General features: G+C 45.4%; 1 protein-coding gene across 1 annotated transcript; it reads right to left on the bottom strand.

Moving 5' to 3' along the window:
• Nucleotides 1–7: 7 nt before the first annotated feature.
• On the bottom strand, nt 8–4,604 carry serp2 (stress-associated endoplasmic reticulum protein family member 2). The gene is made up of 3 exons (XM_046361110.1): nt 4,373–4,604; nt 1,382–1,454; nt 8–1,209 (listed from the first exon to the last, which is right to left on the bottom strand). The coding sequence occupies exons 1-3, from the start codon at nt 4,454–4,456 to the stop codon at nt 1,169–1,171; spliced, it is 198 nt and encodes a 65-aa protein (XP_046217066.1). The 5' UTR covers nt 4,457–4,604; the 3' UTR covers nt 8–1,168.
• Nucleotides 4,605–13,358: the final 8,754 nt, after the last annotated feature.

The raw sequence follows: 13,358 nt of genomic DNA, 5'->3' as shown, positions 1-13,358 counted from the left end.
AGACATGTCCCAAATGAGTCACATTTATTTGAAAAAGGTTCTCACAACACAGATATACACTCACCGGCCCGTTTATTAAGTACTTCCATCTAGTACTGGGTCGGAACCCCGTTCCATCTCAACCAATAGATGCTCTATTGGGTTGAGGTCTGGGGACTGCGCAGGCCAATCAAGTAAACTGAACTCGCTGTCATGTTCCAGACAATGTTTTTCCACTCCTCAATTGTTCAGTGTTGGTGATCGCGTGTCCACTGGAGACGTTTCTTAATGTTTTTAGCTGATTGGAGTGGAACCCGGTATGGTCGTCTGCTGCAATAGCCCATCCGTGACAAGGATCGACGAGTTGTATGTTCCGTGATGCCGTTCTGCACACCACTGTTATACTGTGCCTTTATTTGTCTGTTTGTGGCCTGCCTGTTAGCTTGCACGATTCGTGCCATTCTCCTACAACCTCCCTCATCAACTAGCTGTTTTCACCAACACTGACTGGATGTTTCTTGTTTGTCGCACCATTCTCGGTAAACCCTAGACACTGTCATGTATGAAAAGCCCAGGAGGGCGGCCATTTGAAATACTGGATCTGGCGCGCCTGGCACCGACGATCATACCTCGCTTGAAGTCGCTTAGGTCAATTGTTTTGCTCATTCTAACGTTCAATTGAACAGTAACTGAATGTCTAGATTCCTGTCTGCCTGCTTTATATAGCAAGCCATGGTCACTGTCAGTAGGAGCGATCCATTTTTGTGAACAAGGTGGTGTACCTAATAAACTGTCCGGTGAGTGTATATAGAAACACAGCAGTATTGCACAGCAGCCAGTCACATCATTGACTGCACACACATACACATTCACTCACAGTCTCACACTCACACATATGAGCAGGTGTAAAACACTCTGTACGAGATTGAGCCAGCCATTGGTTGTGGTTTAGACTGTCAGTAGAAAAGCTCTCATCTCCACGGCCTGGAACTCCGTAAACATGTGATCGAGAAAATCGAGGGGGGAAGGGGGGTGGTCCACTCATCTCTCAGACCTTCCGTGATGGACACAGAGCTGTCCGGACCTCCAGGCCTCCTGGAGGTGTTAGGGAGGTACGTAGTGTGGCGAGCAGCCTCAGGTCTGATGAGTGGGTGTGGGGAGAGAGGGGAGAGTCTGTGGGACCTCTGGATCACATTCCCATCCTGATGCTCTGGATGATCTGAAAGATGGCTTCGAGAGAAAGTGGCTGTTGTTACAACATCCAGTTAAGCAAAATAATTGAGCAGAAAACTGAAGTGAAACTAAAATTGGTTTAGTTCTGTGGTTAACCAATGTTCCCTAGGTGAGTAATATCAAGGCGAACGTGAAACAGAATGTTGAACACTGGATGTTTGCACCTTACCAGATCCACAGACGACGAAGACGAACAGAGCCAGGAGCCACGGCCCCACGGGGTACTTCTCTTCCTGAGGTCGCTGAGAGGGAGTAGGGAGAGAAAACAACAACAATGTTCAACCACTGAGACATACTGTACAGGTCAAATGTCATCTTAATGTCACTAATTATGTCATGTCTTAGGACCCCTTTGGAAACTACATGATCCTTCTGAATGAAACAGTTGTTATCTGTGTTCTTCCGTTAGTTAACTATTTTAGTTTTAGAGACCTGATAGGGCCTGAAACCCCAGTGAGCAAGTTTAGTGTAACAATGGCCAGGAAACCTCCACTGTAGAAGGAGGAAATCTTGAGAGGTGTCCTCCTCTGGCTGGCCACATACACCGGACATAAGGTCAGACGTAAAGTCAGAGTTAGTATGACGGTCAAGGTCAGACAGTTGTTGTTCAAGGGTGGTCAAAACTGTGCAGAATATGCGACTACAGGACACCGTTTGGTGGAGGAAGACCAAGCAGGTTGAACAAACATCCATTGGATGAAGTTTCATACAGTGTTATGACCTTTAGGCCGAAATCAACAACATGCTGAATAGGACACATTTCAAACCATGTTAGGCCAGGCTCAGTCTGACTGTTTTAAACCATGTTAGACCAGATCAGTCTGACTGTTTTAAACCATGTTAGTCCAGGCTCAGTCTGACTGTTTTAAACCATGTTAGTCCAGGCTCAGTCTGACTGTTTTAAACCATGTTAGTCCAGGCTCAGTCTGACTGTTTTAAACCATGTTAGTCCAGGCTCAGTCTGACTGTTTTAAACCATGTTAGTCCAGGCTCAGTCTGACTGTTTTAAACCATGTTAGTCCAGGCTCAGTCTGACTGTTTTAAACCATGTTAGTCCAGGCTCAGTCTGACTGTTTTAAACCATGTTAGTCCAGGCTCAGTCTGACTGTTTCAAACCATGTTAGTCCAGGCTCAGTCTGACTGTTTTAAACCATGTTAGTCCAGATCAGTCTGAATGTTTTAAACCATGTTAGTCTAGGCTCAGTCTGACTGTTTTAAACCATGTTAGTCCAGGCTCAGTCTGACTGTTTTAAACCATGTTAGTCCAGGCTCAGTCTGACTGTTTTAAACCATGTTAGTCCAGGCTCAGTCTGACTGTTTTAAACCATGTTAGTCCAGGCTCAGTCTGACTGTTTTAAACCATGTCCTCATCACGGTGTGGCTGTTTTGTACCCAGTTACACCAGAATAGACTGGATCTAATAATAAACTGAGTTCTGCAGAGTTAGCATGTTGCCCCTCAGACTCAGCTATGAACACATCTAGTTCTTATGGAAAACAGGAGTGGAAACCAAACCACTGATGTAAAAACACATGATATACAATATGTCTCTGGAAACCCTCAGCCTGCCTGGCTGTCTAGACCAGCAGCATGAGAATCACCATCATAAACCATCACAACCACAAGATGTGGTCTGGTGTGGGTGATGTCATAACACAGTTAGATAGCACCCATGTGCTTTCTGATTGTGGTACGGTATTATTGTGGATGACACAATAGCTATCTAGAATGTACAGCGCAAACCCCAAGTATTCCTTTATTCCAATACAAACAATGAAAACAATCTCTATTCCACAGTGAGCTATTCCATTCAGTGTCACCTTGCACAATGCAGTCATGTTGAAGGCATGTAAAGATTTCTGGTATAGTTTCATAATTCAAGGTTGTCCGAAGAAAAACCGACATCTTAAGGAACACCAAGAGAACAAGTCAGCCTGCCATGAAAATGAATCTGTTAGACTTTGGATAAATTGGGAATACTATAACATTATATTCAGCAGTTATGATAATTTAATAAATTATGAACACCTCCCATTTCCCTAAGGCTATTACAGCACAATTATACAAGTGTTTAATGTACACTATTTAAACTAATACAGGCCAGTGTAACCAATCCCCATGAGGAAGTGTTTAATGTACACTATTTAAACTAATACAGGCCAGTGTAACCAATCCCCACGAGGAAGTGTTTAATGTACACTATTTAAACTAATACAGGCCAGTGTAACCAATCCCCATGAGGAAGTGTTTAATGTACACTATTTCAACTAATACAGGCCAGTGTAACCAATCCCCATGAGGCAGTGAATCCTACATTCCAGAGTAACATAGTTATCAGTATCACTACCTGTACTATAATATCTGTGTATGTGTTTTTGTTTAACTATCCTTGTGGGTACCAGAAGTCCTCACAAGAATAGTAAAACAAGGACAATTCAGACAAGTGGGGACATTTTGCCTGTCCCCACAAGGAAAAATGCTATTGTAGGCTTAGGGGTTAAGGTTAGGGGTTACGGTTAGGTTTAGGGCTAAGGTTAGAGTTAGGGTTAGATTTAGGGTTAGGGAAAACCTGATTTTGGGGGGAAATTCTATGGTCCCTACAAGCATAGCAATACAAAACTGTGCGTGTATTTGTGACCCGGTCAGGATACAGATGGACCATAGAGTTCATCAACAACCTCATGCCTTATATTTGCACTGTTCAACCAGATGATGACACCATCCTTATCGACAATCTCGATCTTTATCTACGTGGCATTGATCTCTCATTAATTATTGATTTTGGAGAATACCGGGCTGTAAACCCTGTGGCAAACCGCCGATTCAAGATAATCGACCATTATATAACATACAGCCATCAGTATTGATAAACCACCCAACCAACAGCCCATGAATTACAATGAATGGAGAAGGGCTTGAATACTCATTAATTGCGGCTTGTATGTGTCGTGTGATTGATCAGAATGGTTTGAAATGAATCATATTAGATAGGATACAACATGCGTTTTTTTTACAATAACATCAGATAGGCCTTCACAATCAATAATTTATCATGAAATGGATGGGTCACATTATTGAAATCATGCTATTCTCAGTGATGCTTGCATCTCCTTTCGTCTGATGATGAACACACACAGCATGAAGAAAAGCTTCGCCTCACCAGGGTCTTTGCAACGTTGCCTCTCTGCGTGATGTTTTTGCTGTGCTTTTCGTTTGCCATACGGATCCTTTGTTTTGCTACCATTTTCTGAGAATGTTATATTGATGTAAAATTGTTATATGCCGGCGTAATTTCGATGCAGGGATGATGAAGCCGCGAGACCCCCACTGCTCTCTGCACCTGCTGACGTGCGCGCGGACGGAAGTGCTCTTCCATGAAGCGTGGCGCGCGCGATCCGCTACAGAGCTTTTTTTTCTGCCTCACCTCTCAATCCAACCAGCCATTAGCAGTGAGTCAAACTATTTATTCTTCAACATGGAATGCATGAATAGTTCTCTCATTTGCCGTAGTAACACACTTTTTAAGAGTAGCATAACCCTCAGTTGTCCCCAGTACTCAATCAGTAGGCTAAAGTTATTCTACCTTTCTCAACAGAAGCTGTTGCCAGGGTCTTGTCTGTGTGCTGCACATGCCTGGATTGTCTGGAGAAACAGCATCATGTGTTAATCTGACAAATACCTTGCATTCAGGACATTGAGTGTGGTGGCCTAGAAAATGGTGCAAAAGTAGGTTAGAAACATTTGAGTGACCTGTTTTTTAAATTTATTTTAAAGACAAAAGTATAAATTAGAATTACAACAGCGTACACCACTCATAACTATCAGCTTCTGGGGTTTCTAATACTCACAAAATGATATCATATCTTCAAATGTGATTAGCTTAAGTAGAGAACGAGAGGAGAGAGATAATAAGAATAAGATGAGAGAGGAGAAGACAACAGCAGTGCTGCACTTGGACCCATGGTGCTGATAAGAGTGGTTGCCTAGCAACTGCATCTAGAGGTGGGCCAACCAGGGTTTCACAGCAGCACTGTGCCTTGGCAGGGAGGACTTCAGACATAGCTGGCCCACCCCTAGATGCAGTTGATAGGCAACCACTCTTATCAGCACCATGGGTCCAACAGCTCAACCCATGGATGGATTTCATTATCTTTACTTTATTTACATACAATTAATAAACGTCTAATAACATTGTCTTTATCTATTAAAAGTCTGTTACTGTATGTAAGATTTCCAGTCATTTCAACCAATGACGTGTGTGTTCTGTGTGCACAGTGTGTAATGTTGACTTCATGCTCTGTTTTACTAATTGGGTTGTTCTGGTGTTGCACAGCACTGAACATTGTGAGCCCAAACACATGTAATCCAGACAGTTCACTTTGCAACAACAGTTTGGCTCCTCTTGCCCACAGTATCTATATTCTAGGTCCATATTCAGCCAAACTGCAGGGCAATGCAACAACCTCCAATACAAAAAACTCAGCTTTGACACGCACAGATGTGTGTGTGTTTAATGTGACCATTCAGTGAGTGTGTGTGGTCTGCCTTGCTCCTGTATGTGTTTACCAGCTTTACACCATGTGGAGGGTATTCTCAGCCCAGCCCAAGGACACACGAGAGGAGGGAAAATGGAGAGGACAGGAGAAGATGAAAGAAGGGAAGAGGAGAGGAGAGCAGGGGACAGGGGAAGAGGAGGGGGACAGCGAAAGAGAAGAGCAGGAGACAGGGGAAGAGGAGAGCAGGGGACAGGGAAAGAGGAGGGGGACAGGGAAAGAGGAGGGGACAGGGGAAGAGGAGGGGACAGGGGAAGAGGATGAGGTCAGGGGAAGAGGAGAGCAGGGGACAGGGGAAAGGAGGTATGAGCAGAGAGAGAGGGTAGTAGAGGAGGGGGACAGCGAAAGAGAAGAGCAGGGGACAGGGGAAAGGAGGTATGTATGAGCAGAGAGAGAGGGTAGTAGAGGAGGGGGACAGCGAAAGAGAAGAGCAGGGGACAGGGGAAGAGGAGAGCAGGGGACAGGGAAAGAGGAGGGGGACAGGGAAAGAGGAGGGGACAGAGGAAGAGGATGGGGTCAGGCGAAGAAGAGAGGAGGGGACAGGGGAAAGGAGGTATGTATGAGCAGAGAGAGAGGGTAGTAGAGGAGGGGGACAGCGAAAGAGAAGAGCAGGGGACAGGGAAAGAGGAGGAGGACAGGGAAAGAGGTGGGGACAGGGGCAGAGGATGGGGTCAGGGGAAGAGGAGAGGAGGGGACAGGGGAAAGGAGGTATGAGCAGAGAGAGAGGGTAGTAGAGGAGGGAGCAAGGGAAGTTAAAGGAGAAAAGGCAGCAAGGGGAGATGAGAGTAGGTGAACAGAGAGAGATTGGAGATTGGGGTCCCTCATGCCTGCTTCTATGGGGATCCACTATATTGCTTGTCCCAGACGACCCGCAACCCCTCGAGCAACACTGAGGACCAATGACACCTCTCGTGTACAGAGGCTGAAAGTGACCCGACACACACACACACACACACACACACACACACACACACACACACACACACACACACACACACACACACACACACACACACACACACACACACACACACACACACACACACACACACACACACACACACACACACACACATAGTTTCCCAGGGCTCTAATCAATGTGAATGAGGATGGATCTCACAGTAACATACTGGGTTGTTATAGTGCTAGTAGGACACTCTCACATAGTTTAACAGACTCTTACAATAGAACATTCCTGAGACGGTCAATGCCTGGGGAAATCATCTCAATGGCAGTCTGAACATTGTTGAAGATGATGGTATGTTGGGCAAACAGAAACTCAACCCTGGTTATGTGGTGTCATCTTTCTCCCTGTAGTTCCCATGATTATTAGAGCAAATTACGGACTCCTCTTTATATCTGCGTATTCCTTCAAAGCTCAGTTGTCCTGAGTCTGCACAACTCTGCCAGGACCTAGCATCAAGAGAGACGCTCAAGTGTTTTAGTACTATATCTCTTGACACAATGATGAAAATAATCATGGCCTCTAAACCTTCAAGCTGCATACTGGACCCTATTCCAACTAAACTACTGAAAGAGCTGCTTCCTGTGCTTGGCCCTCCTATGTTGAACATAATAAACGGCTCTCTATCCACCGGATGTATACCAAACTCACTAAAAGTGGCAGTAATAAAGCCTGTCTTGAAAAAGCCAAACCTTGACCCAGAAAATATAAAAAACTATCGGCCTATATCGAATCTTCCATTCCTCTCAAAACTTTTAGAAAAGGCTGTTGCGCAGCAACTCACTGCCTTCCTGAAGACAAACAATGTATATGAAATGCTTCAGTCTGGTTTTAGACCCCATCATAGCACTGATACTGCACTTGTGAAGGTGGTAAATGACCTTTTAATGGCATCAGACCGAGGCTCTGCATCTGTCCTCATGCTCCTAGACCTTAGTGCTGCTTTTGATACCATCGATCACCACATTCTTTTGGAGATTGGAAACCCAAATTGGTCTACACAGACAAGTTCTGGCCTGGTTTAGATCTTATCTGTCGGAAAGATATCAGTTTGTCTCTGTGAATGGTTTGTCCTCTGACAAATCAACTGTAAATTTCGGTGTTCCTCAAGGTTCCGTTTTAGGACCACTATTGGATTCACTATATATTTTAACTCTTGGGGATGTCATTCGAAAACATAATGTTAACTTTCACTGCTATGCGGATGACACACAGCTGTACATTTCAATGAAACATGGTGAAGCCTCAAAATTGCCCTCGCTAGAAGCATGTGTTTCAGACATAAGAAAGTGGATGGCTGCAAACTTTCTACTTTTAAACTCGGACAAAACAGAGATGCTTGTTCTAGGTCCCAAGAAACATAGAGATCTTCTGTTGAATCTGACAATTAATCTTAATGGTTGTACAGTCATCTCAAATAAAACTGTGAAGGACCTCGGCGTTACTCTGGACCCTGATCTCTCCTTTGAAGAACATATCAAGACCATTTCAAGGACAGCTTTTTTCCATCTACGTAACATTGCAAAAATCAGAAACTTTCTGTCCAAAAATGATGTAGAAAAATTAATCCATGCTTTTGTCACTTCTAGGTTAGACTACTGCAATGCTCTACTTTCCGGATACCCGGATAAAGTACTAAATAAACTTCAGTTAGTGCTAAATACGGCTGCTAGAATACTGACTAGAACCAAAAAATGTGATCATATTACTCCAGTGCTAGCCTCCCTACACTGGCTTCCTGTCAAAGCAAGGGCTGATTTCAAGTTTTTACTGCTAACCTACAAAGCATTACATGGGCTTGCTCCTACCTATCTCTTTGATTTGGTCCTGCCGTACATACCTACATGTACGCTACGGTCACAAGACGCAGGCATCCTAATTGTCCCTAGAATTTCTAAACATACAGCTGGAGGCAGGGCTTTCTCCTATAGAGCTCAATTTTTATGGAACGGTCTGCCTACCCATGTCAGAGACGCAAACTCGGTTTCAACCTTTAAGACGTTACTGAAGACTCATCTCTTCAGTGGGTCATATGATTGAGTGTAGTCCGTCCCAGGAGTGGGAAGGTGAACGGAAAGGCTCTGGAGCAACGAACCGCCCTTGCTGTCTCTGCCTGGCCGGTTCCCCTCTTTCCACTGGGATTCTCTGCCTCTAACCCTATTACAGGGGCTGAGTCACTGGCTTCCTGGGGCTCTCTCATACCGTCCCTGGGAGAGGTGCGTCACCTGAGTGGGTTGAGTCACTGATGTGGTCATCCTGTCTGGGTTGGCACCCCCCCTTGGGTTGTGCTATGGCGGAGATCTTTGTGGGTAATACTCAGCCTTGTCTCAGGATGGTAAGTTGGTGGTTGAAGATATCCCTCTAGTGGTGTGGGGCTGTGCTTTGGCAAAGTGGGTGGGGTTATATCCTTCCTGTTTAGCCCTGTCCCGGGGGTGTCCTCGGATGGGGCCACAGTGTCTCCTGACCCCTCCTGTCCCAGCCTCCGGTATTTATGCTGCAGTAGTTTATGTGTCGGGGGACTAGGGTCAGTTTGTTATATCTGGAGTACTTCTCCTGTCCTATTCGGTGTCCTGTGTGAATTTAAGTGTGCTCTCTCTAATTCTCTCTTTCTCTCTTTCTTTCTCTCTCTCGGAGGACCTGAGCCCTAGGACCATGCCTCAGGACTACCTGACATGATGACCCCTTGCTGTCCCCAGTCCACCTGGCCGTGCTGCTGCTCCAGTTTCAACTGTTCTGCCTTATTATTATTGGACCATGCTGGTCATTTATGAACATTTGAACATCTTGGCCATGTTCTGTTATAATCTCCACCCGGCACAGCCAGAAGAGGACTGGCCACCCCACATAGCCTGGTTCCTCTCTAGGTTTCTTCCTAGGTTTTGACCTTTCTAGGGTGTTTTTCCTAGCCACCGTGCTTCTACACCTGCATTGCTTGCTGTTTGGGGTTTTAGGCTGGGTTTCTGTACAGCACTTTGAGATATCAGCTGATGTAGGAAGGGCTATATAAATAAATGTGATTTTATTTGATTTTGAAGAAGTGGACACACACAGACCCATAGAGCATAGCTGCACACACCTGCACACACACACATGCATGCATACACTGTTGTTAGGAATGATTTACATTTACATTTAAGTCATTTAGCAGACGCTCTTATCCAGAGCGACTTACAAATTGGTGCATTCACCTTATGACATCCAGTGGAACAGCCACTTTACAATAGTGCATCTAAATCTTTTAAGGGGGGTGAGAAGGATTACTTTATCCTATCCTAGGTATTCCTTAAAGAGGTGGGGTTTCAGGTGTCTCCGGAAGGTGGTGATTGACTCCGCTGTCCTGGCGTCGTGAGGGAGTTTGTTCCACCATTGGGGGGCCAGAGCAGCGAACAGTTTTGACTGGGCTGAGCGGGAACTGTACTTCCTCAGTGGTAGGGAGGCGAGCAGGCCAGAGGTGGATGAACGCAGTGCCCTTGTTTGGGTGTAGGGCCTGATCAGAGCCTGGAGGTACTGAGGTGCCGTTCCCCTCACAGCTCCGTAGGCAAGCACCATGGTCTTGTAGCGGATGCGAGCTTCAACTGGAAGCCAGTGGAGAGAGCGGAGGAGCGGGGTGACGTGAGAGAACTTGGGAAGGTTGAACACCAGACGGGCTGCGGCGTTCTGGATGAGTTGTAGGGGTTTAATGGCACAGGCAGGGAGCCCAGCCAACAGCGAGTAGCAGTAATCCAGACGGGAGATGACAAGTGCCTGGATTAGGACCTGCGCCGCTTCCTGTGTGAGGCAGGGTCGTACTCTGCGGATGTTGTAGAGCATGAACCTACAGGAACGGGCCACCGCCTTGATGTTAGTTGAGAACGACAGGGTGTTGTCCAGGATCACGCCAAGGTACTTAGCGCTCTGGGAGGAGGACACAATGGAGTTGTCAACCGTGATGGCGAGATCATGGAACGGGCAGTCCTTCCCCGGGAGGAAGAGCAGCTCCGTCTTGCCGAGGTTCAGCTTGAGGTGGTGATCCGTCATCCACACTGATATGTCTGCCAGACATGCAGAGATGCGATTCGCCACCTGGTCATCAGAAGAGGGAAAGGAGAAGATTAATTGTGTGTCGTCTGCATAGCAATGATAGGAGAGACCATGTGAGGTTATGACAGAGCCAAGTGACTTGGTGTATAGCGAGAATAGGAGAGGGCCTAGAACAGAGCCCTGGGGGACACCAGTGGTGAGAGCGCGTGGTGAGGAGACAGATTCTCGCCACGCCACCTGGTAGGAGCGACCTGTCAGGTAGGACGCAATCCAAGCGTGGGCCGCGCCGGAGATGCCCAACTCGGAGAGGGTGGAGAGGAGGATCTGATGGTTCACAGTATCGAAGGCAGCCGATAGGTCTAGAAGGATGAGAGCAGAGGAGAGATAGTTAGCTTTAGCAGTGCGGAGCGCCTCCGTGATACAGAGAAGAGCAGTCTCAGTTGAATGACTAGTCTTGAAACCTGACTGATTTGGATCAAGAAGGTCATTCTGAGAGAGATAGCGGGAGAGCTGGCCAAGGACGGCACGTTCAAGAGTTTTGGAGAGAAAAGAAAGAAGGGATACTGGTCTGTAGTTGTTGACATCGGAGGGATCGAGTGTAGGTTTTTTCAGAAGGGGTGCAACTCTCGCTCTCTTGAAGACGGAAGGGACGTAGCCAGCGGTCAGGGATGAGTTGATGAGCGAGGTGAGGTAAGGGAGAAGGTCTCCGGAAATGGTCTGGAAATGGTCTGGAGAAGAGAGGAGGGGATGATTACATGCAGAGCTAATAACCTATTATACAATACAGTCCAGGCACCAGTGCAACCCCATCCTGACAGTAATTCCCTTTCCACTGCAAGACAACTTTACACTCTGCACTAAACCATTTATTTCTAGAGAGAAACAGAGAAAATATCTGACCTAGTTTCAAACCTGTTCTCTCTCTCTCTCTCTCTCTCTCTCTCTCTCTCTCTCTCTCTCTCTCTCTCTCTCTCTCTCTCTCTCTCTCTCTCTCTCTCTCTCTCTCTCTCTCTCTCTCTCTCTCTCTCTCTCTCTCTCTCTCTCTCTCTCTCTCTCTCTCTCTCTCTCTCTCTCTCTCTCTCTCTCTCTCTCTCTCTCTCTCTCTCTCTACCTCTCTTGCTCTCTGCATTTAAGTATTCTGTGTAATACACAGCCCAAAACAAGTACTTTTATTTCAGTATTTGAGTGATTATTTGTAAAAAAAAAAATTGTCTACCAAATTGTATTGGAGTGTCTTCAAATAAATATTTTTAAAACTATTTTCAAACATAGGGGTTAAATGCATAAGAGTGTATTTGAGTATTTTCAAATACTTTTTAAGTGTATTTCCAAATACATTAAACTATTAAACTACTTGTCTTTTCAAATAAAATATATCTGAATACTTATTGTGAATGTACTATATGTGAAAGTAATTGGGACACACACACACACACACACACACACACACACACACACACACACACACACACACACACACACACACACACACACACACACACACACACACACACACACACACACACACACACACACACACACACACACACACACACACACACACACACACACACACTATCAACATACTGATCTTAGATACAACTAGATGATGCTCTCAGAGTCCTATCTTGCACTGCAATCAGGAAGGAGGGAAGGCTTTCTCAGCGTTTGCCTGCTGTACTGTTTGAGCTAATCTTATTCATCATGTCTCTGTGTGCTGCTCTCCCCAGGCCCTGTATGGTAGGCTCTGGTAGTGCTACTCTGCTCTGGTGCTGAATAAGCGATGACACATACAGCTCCAGCTTTTACATGCTGCCGTTCTATTCTATCTCTGAGTGTTTTGGTGTCCTGGGTTCAACCTGCCGCACTACCACACTGGCTCTGCATCCCACTACGCCACTAACCTTGCCAGATCAGGATGGTACGAAGCTGCTATGCTACAGCAATACATACATACATTGATTGTTGTATATGTATATGATCATTTCTTTTAATAATTTACTTGTATTCACTTTCTGAATTGACAACTGAATTAACCCCATGAAAGCCTTGAAGAGAGCCAGAAGGAGAAGGGGAACAAAGGCGAAGAGAGAGGGAGGCGGCGGGAGACATGGGAAAGGAACCATGTATGTGTGTGTAAGGTGCAGTGGTGGAAAAAGTATCAAATCGTCATACTTGAGTAAAAGTAAAGATACCTTACAGTTTTTTTCAAATGCTAACAGGCATTAGTCAAAACTGAAGTCACATTGTCAAAACTCTTCACACAGTCAGCGAAACAGAAGTGTATGTGGACCAAACTGTGAATCATTTTTCATTGCTTTCACACAAAATGCATTCAATGACCACATTCTCCAAAATCCATGAACTCTTTTCTCATTCACACTCCACCACCTGCAAAACTATATATTTGCAGCACATGTTTTAAAATGCAATCACAAAACTGTTAAAAACACATTCAAAACAGAATGATTGCAAATGTCGTGCATTTCAGCAGTAACCAGATTGAAACATTTAGAAATTCTCAGCAGAAAATGTAATTATTCCAAACACAGCTGATTGCAATTTCAGCTGAACGCCTACCCAAGTGTCCTGTTTTTAGTCTTGTTTAT

The sequence above is a fragment of the Oncorhynchus gorbuscha genome, linkage group LG09 (genome assembly GCF_021184085.1).
Source record: "Oncorhynchus gorbuscha isolate QuinsamMale2020 ecotype Even-year linkage group LG09, OgorEven_v1.0, whole genome shotgun sequence".
Taxonomy (NCBI): domain Eukaryota; kingdom Metazoa; phylum Chordata; class Actinopteri; order Salmoniformes; family Salmonidae; genus Oncorhynchus; species Oncorhynchus gorbuscha.
This window is presented reverse-complemented; position numbering and strand designations above follow the sequence as displayed.

What these genes read in the sequence shown, in the direction of transcription:
- serp2 (XM_046361110.1), bottom strand. Translation starts at nt 4,456, where the DNA reads ATGGTAGCAAAACAAAGGATCCGTATGGCAAACGAAAAGCACAGCAAA. An exon ending in GCAACGTTGCAAAGACCCTG is followed by an intron (nt 1,455 to 4,372) that starts GTGAGGCGAAGC and finishes ACTCCCTCTCAG; the next exon opens with CGACCTCAGGAAGAGAAGTA. An exon ending in CTTCGTCGTCTGTGGATCTG is followed by an intron (nt 1,210 to 1,381) that starts GTAAGGTGCAAA and finishes TTTCTCTCGAAG; the next exon opens with CCATCTTTCAGATCATCCAG.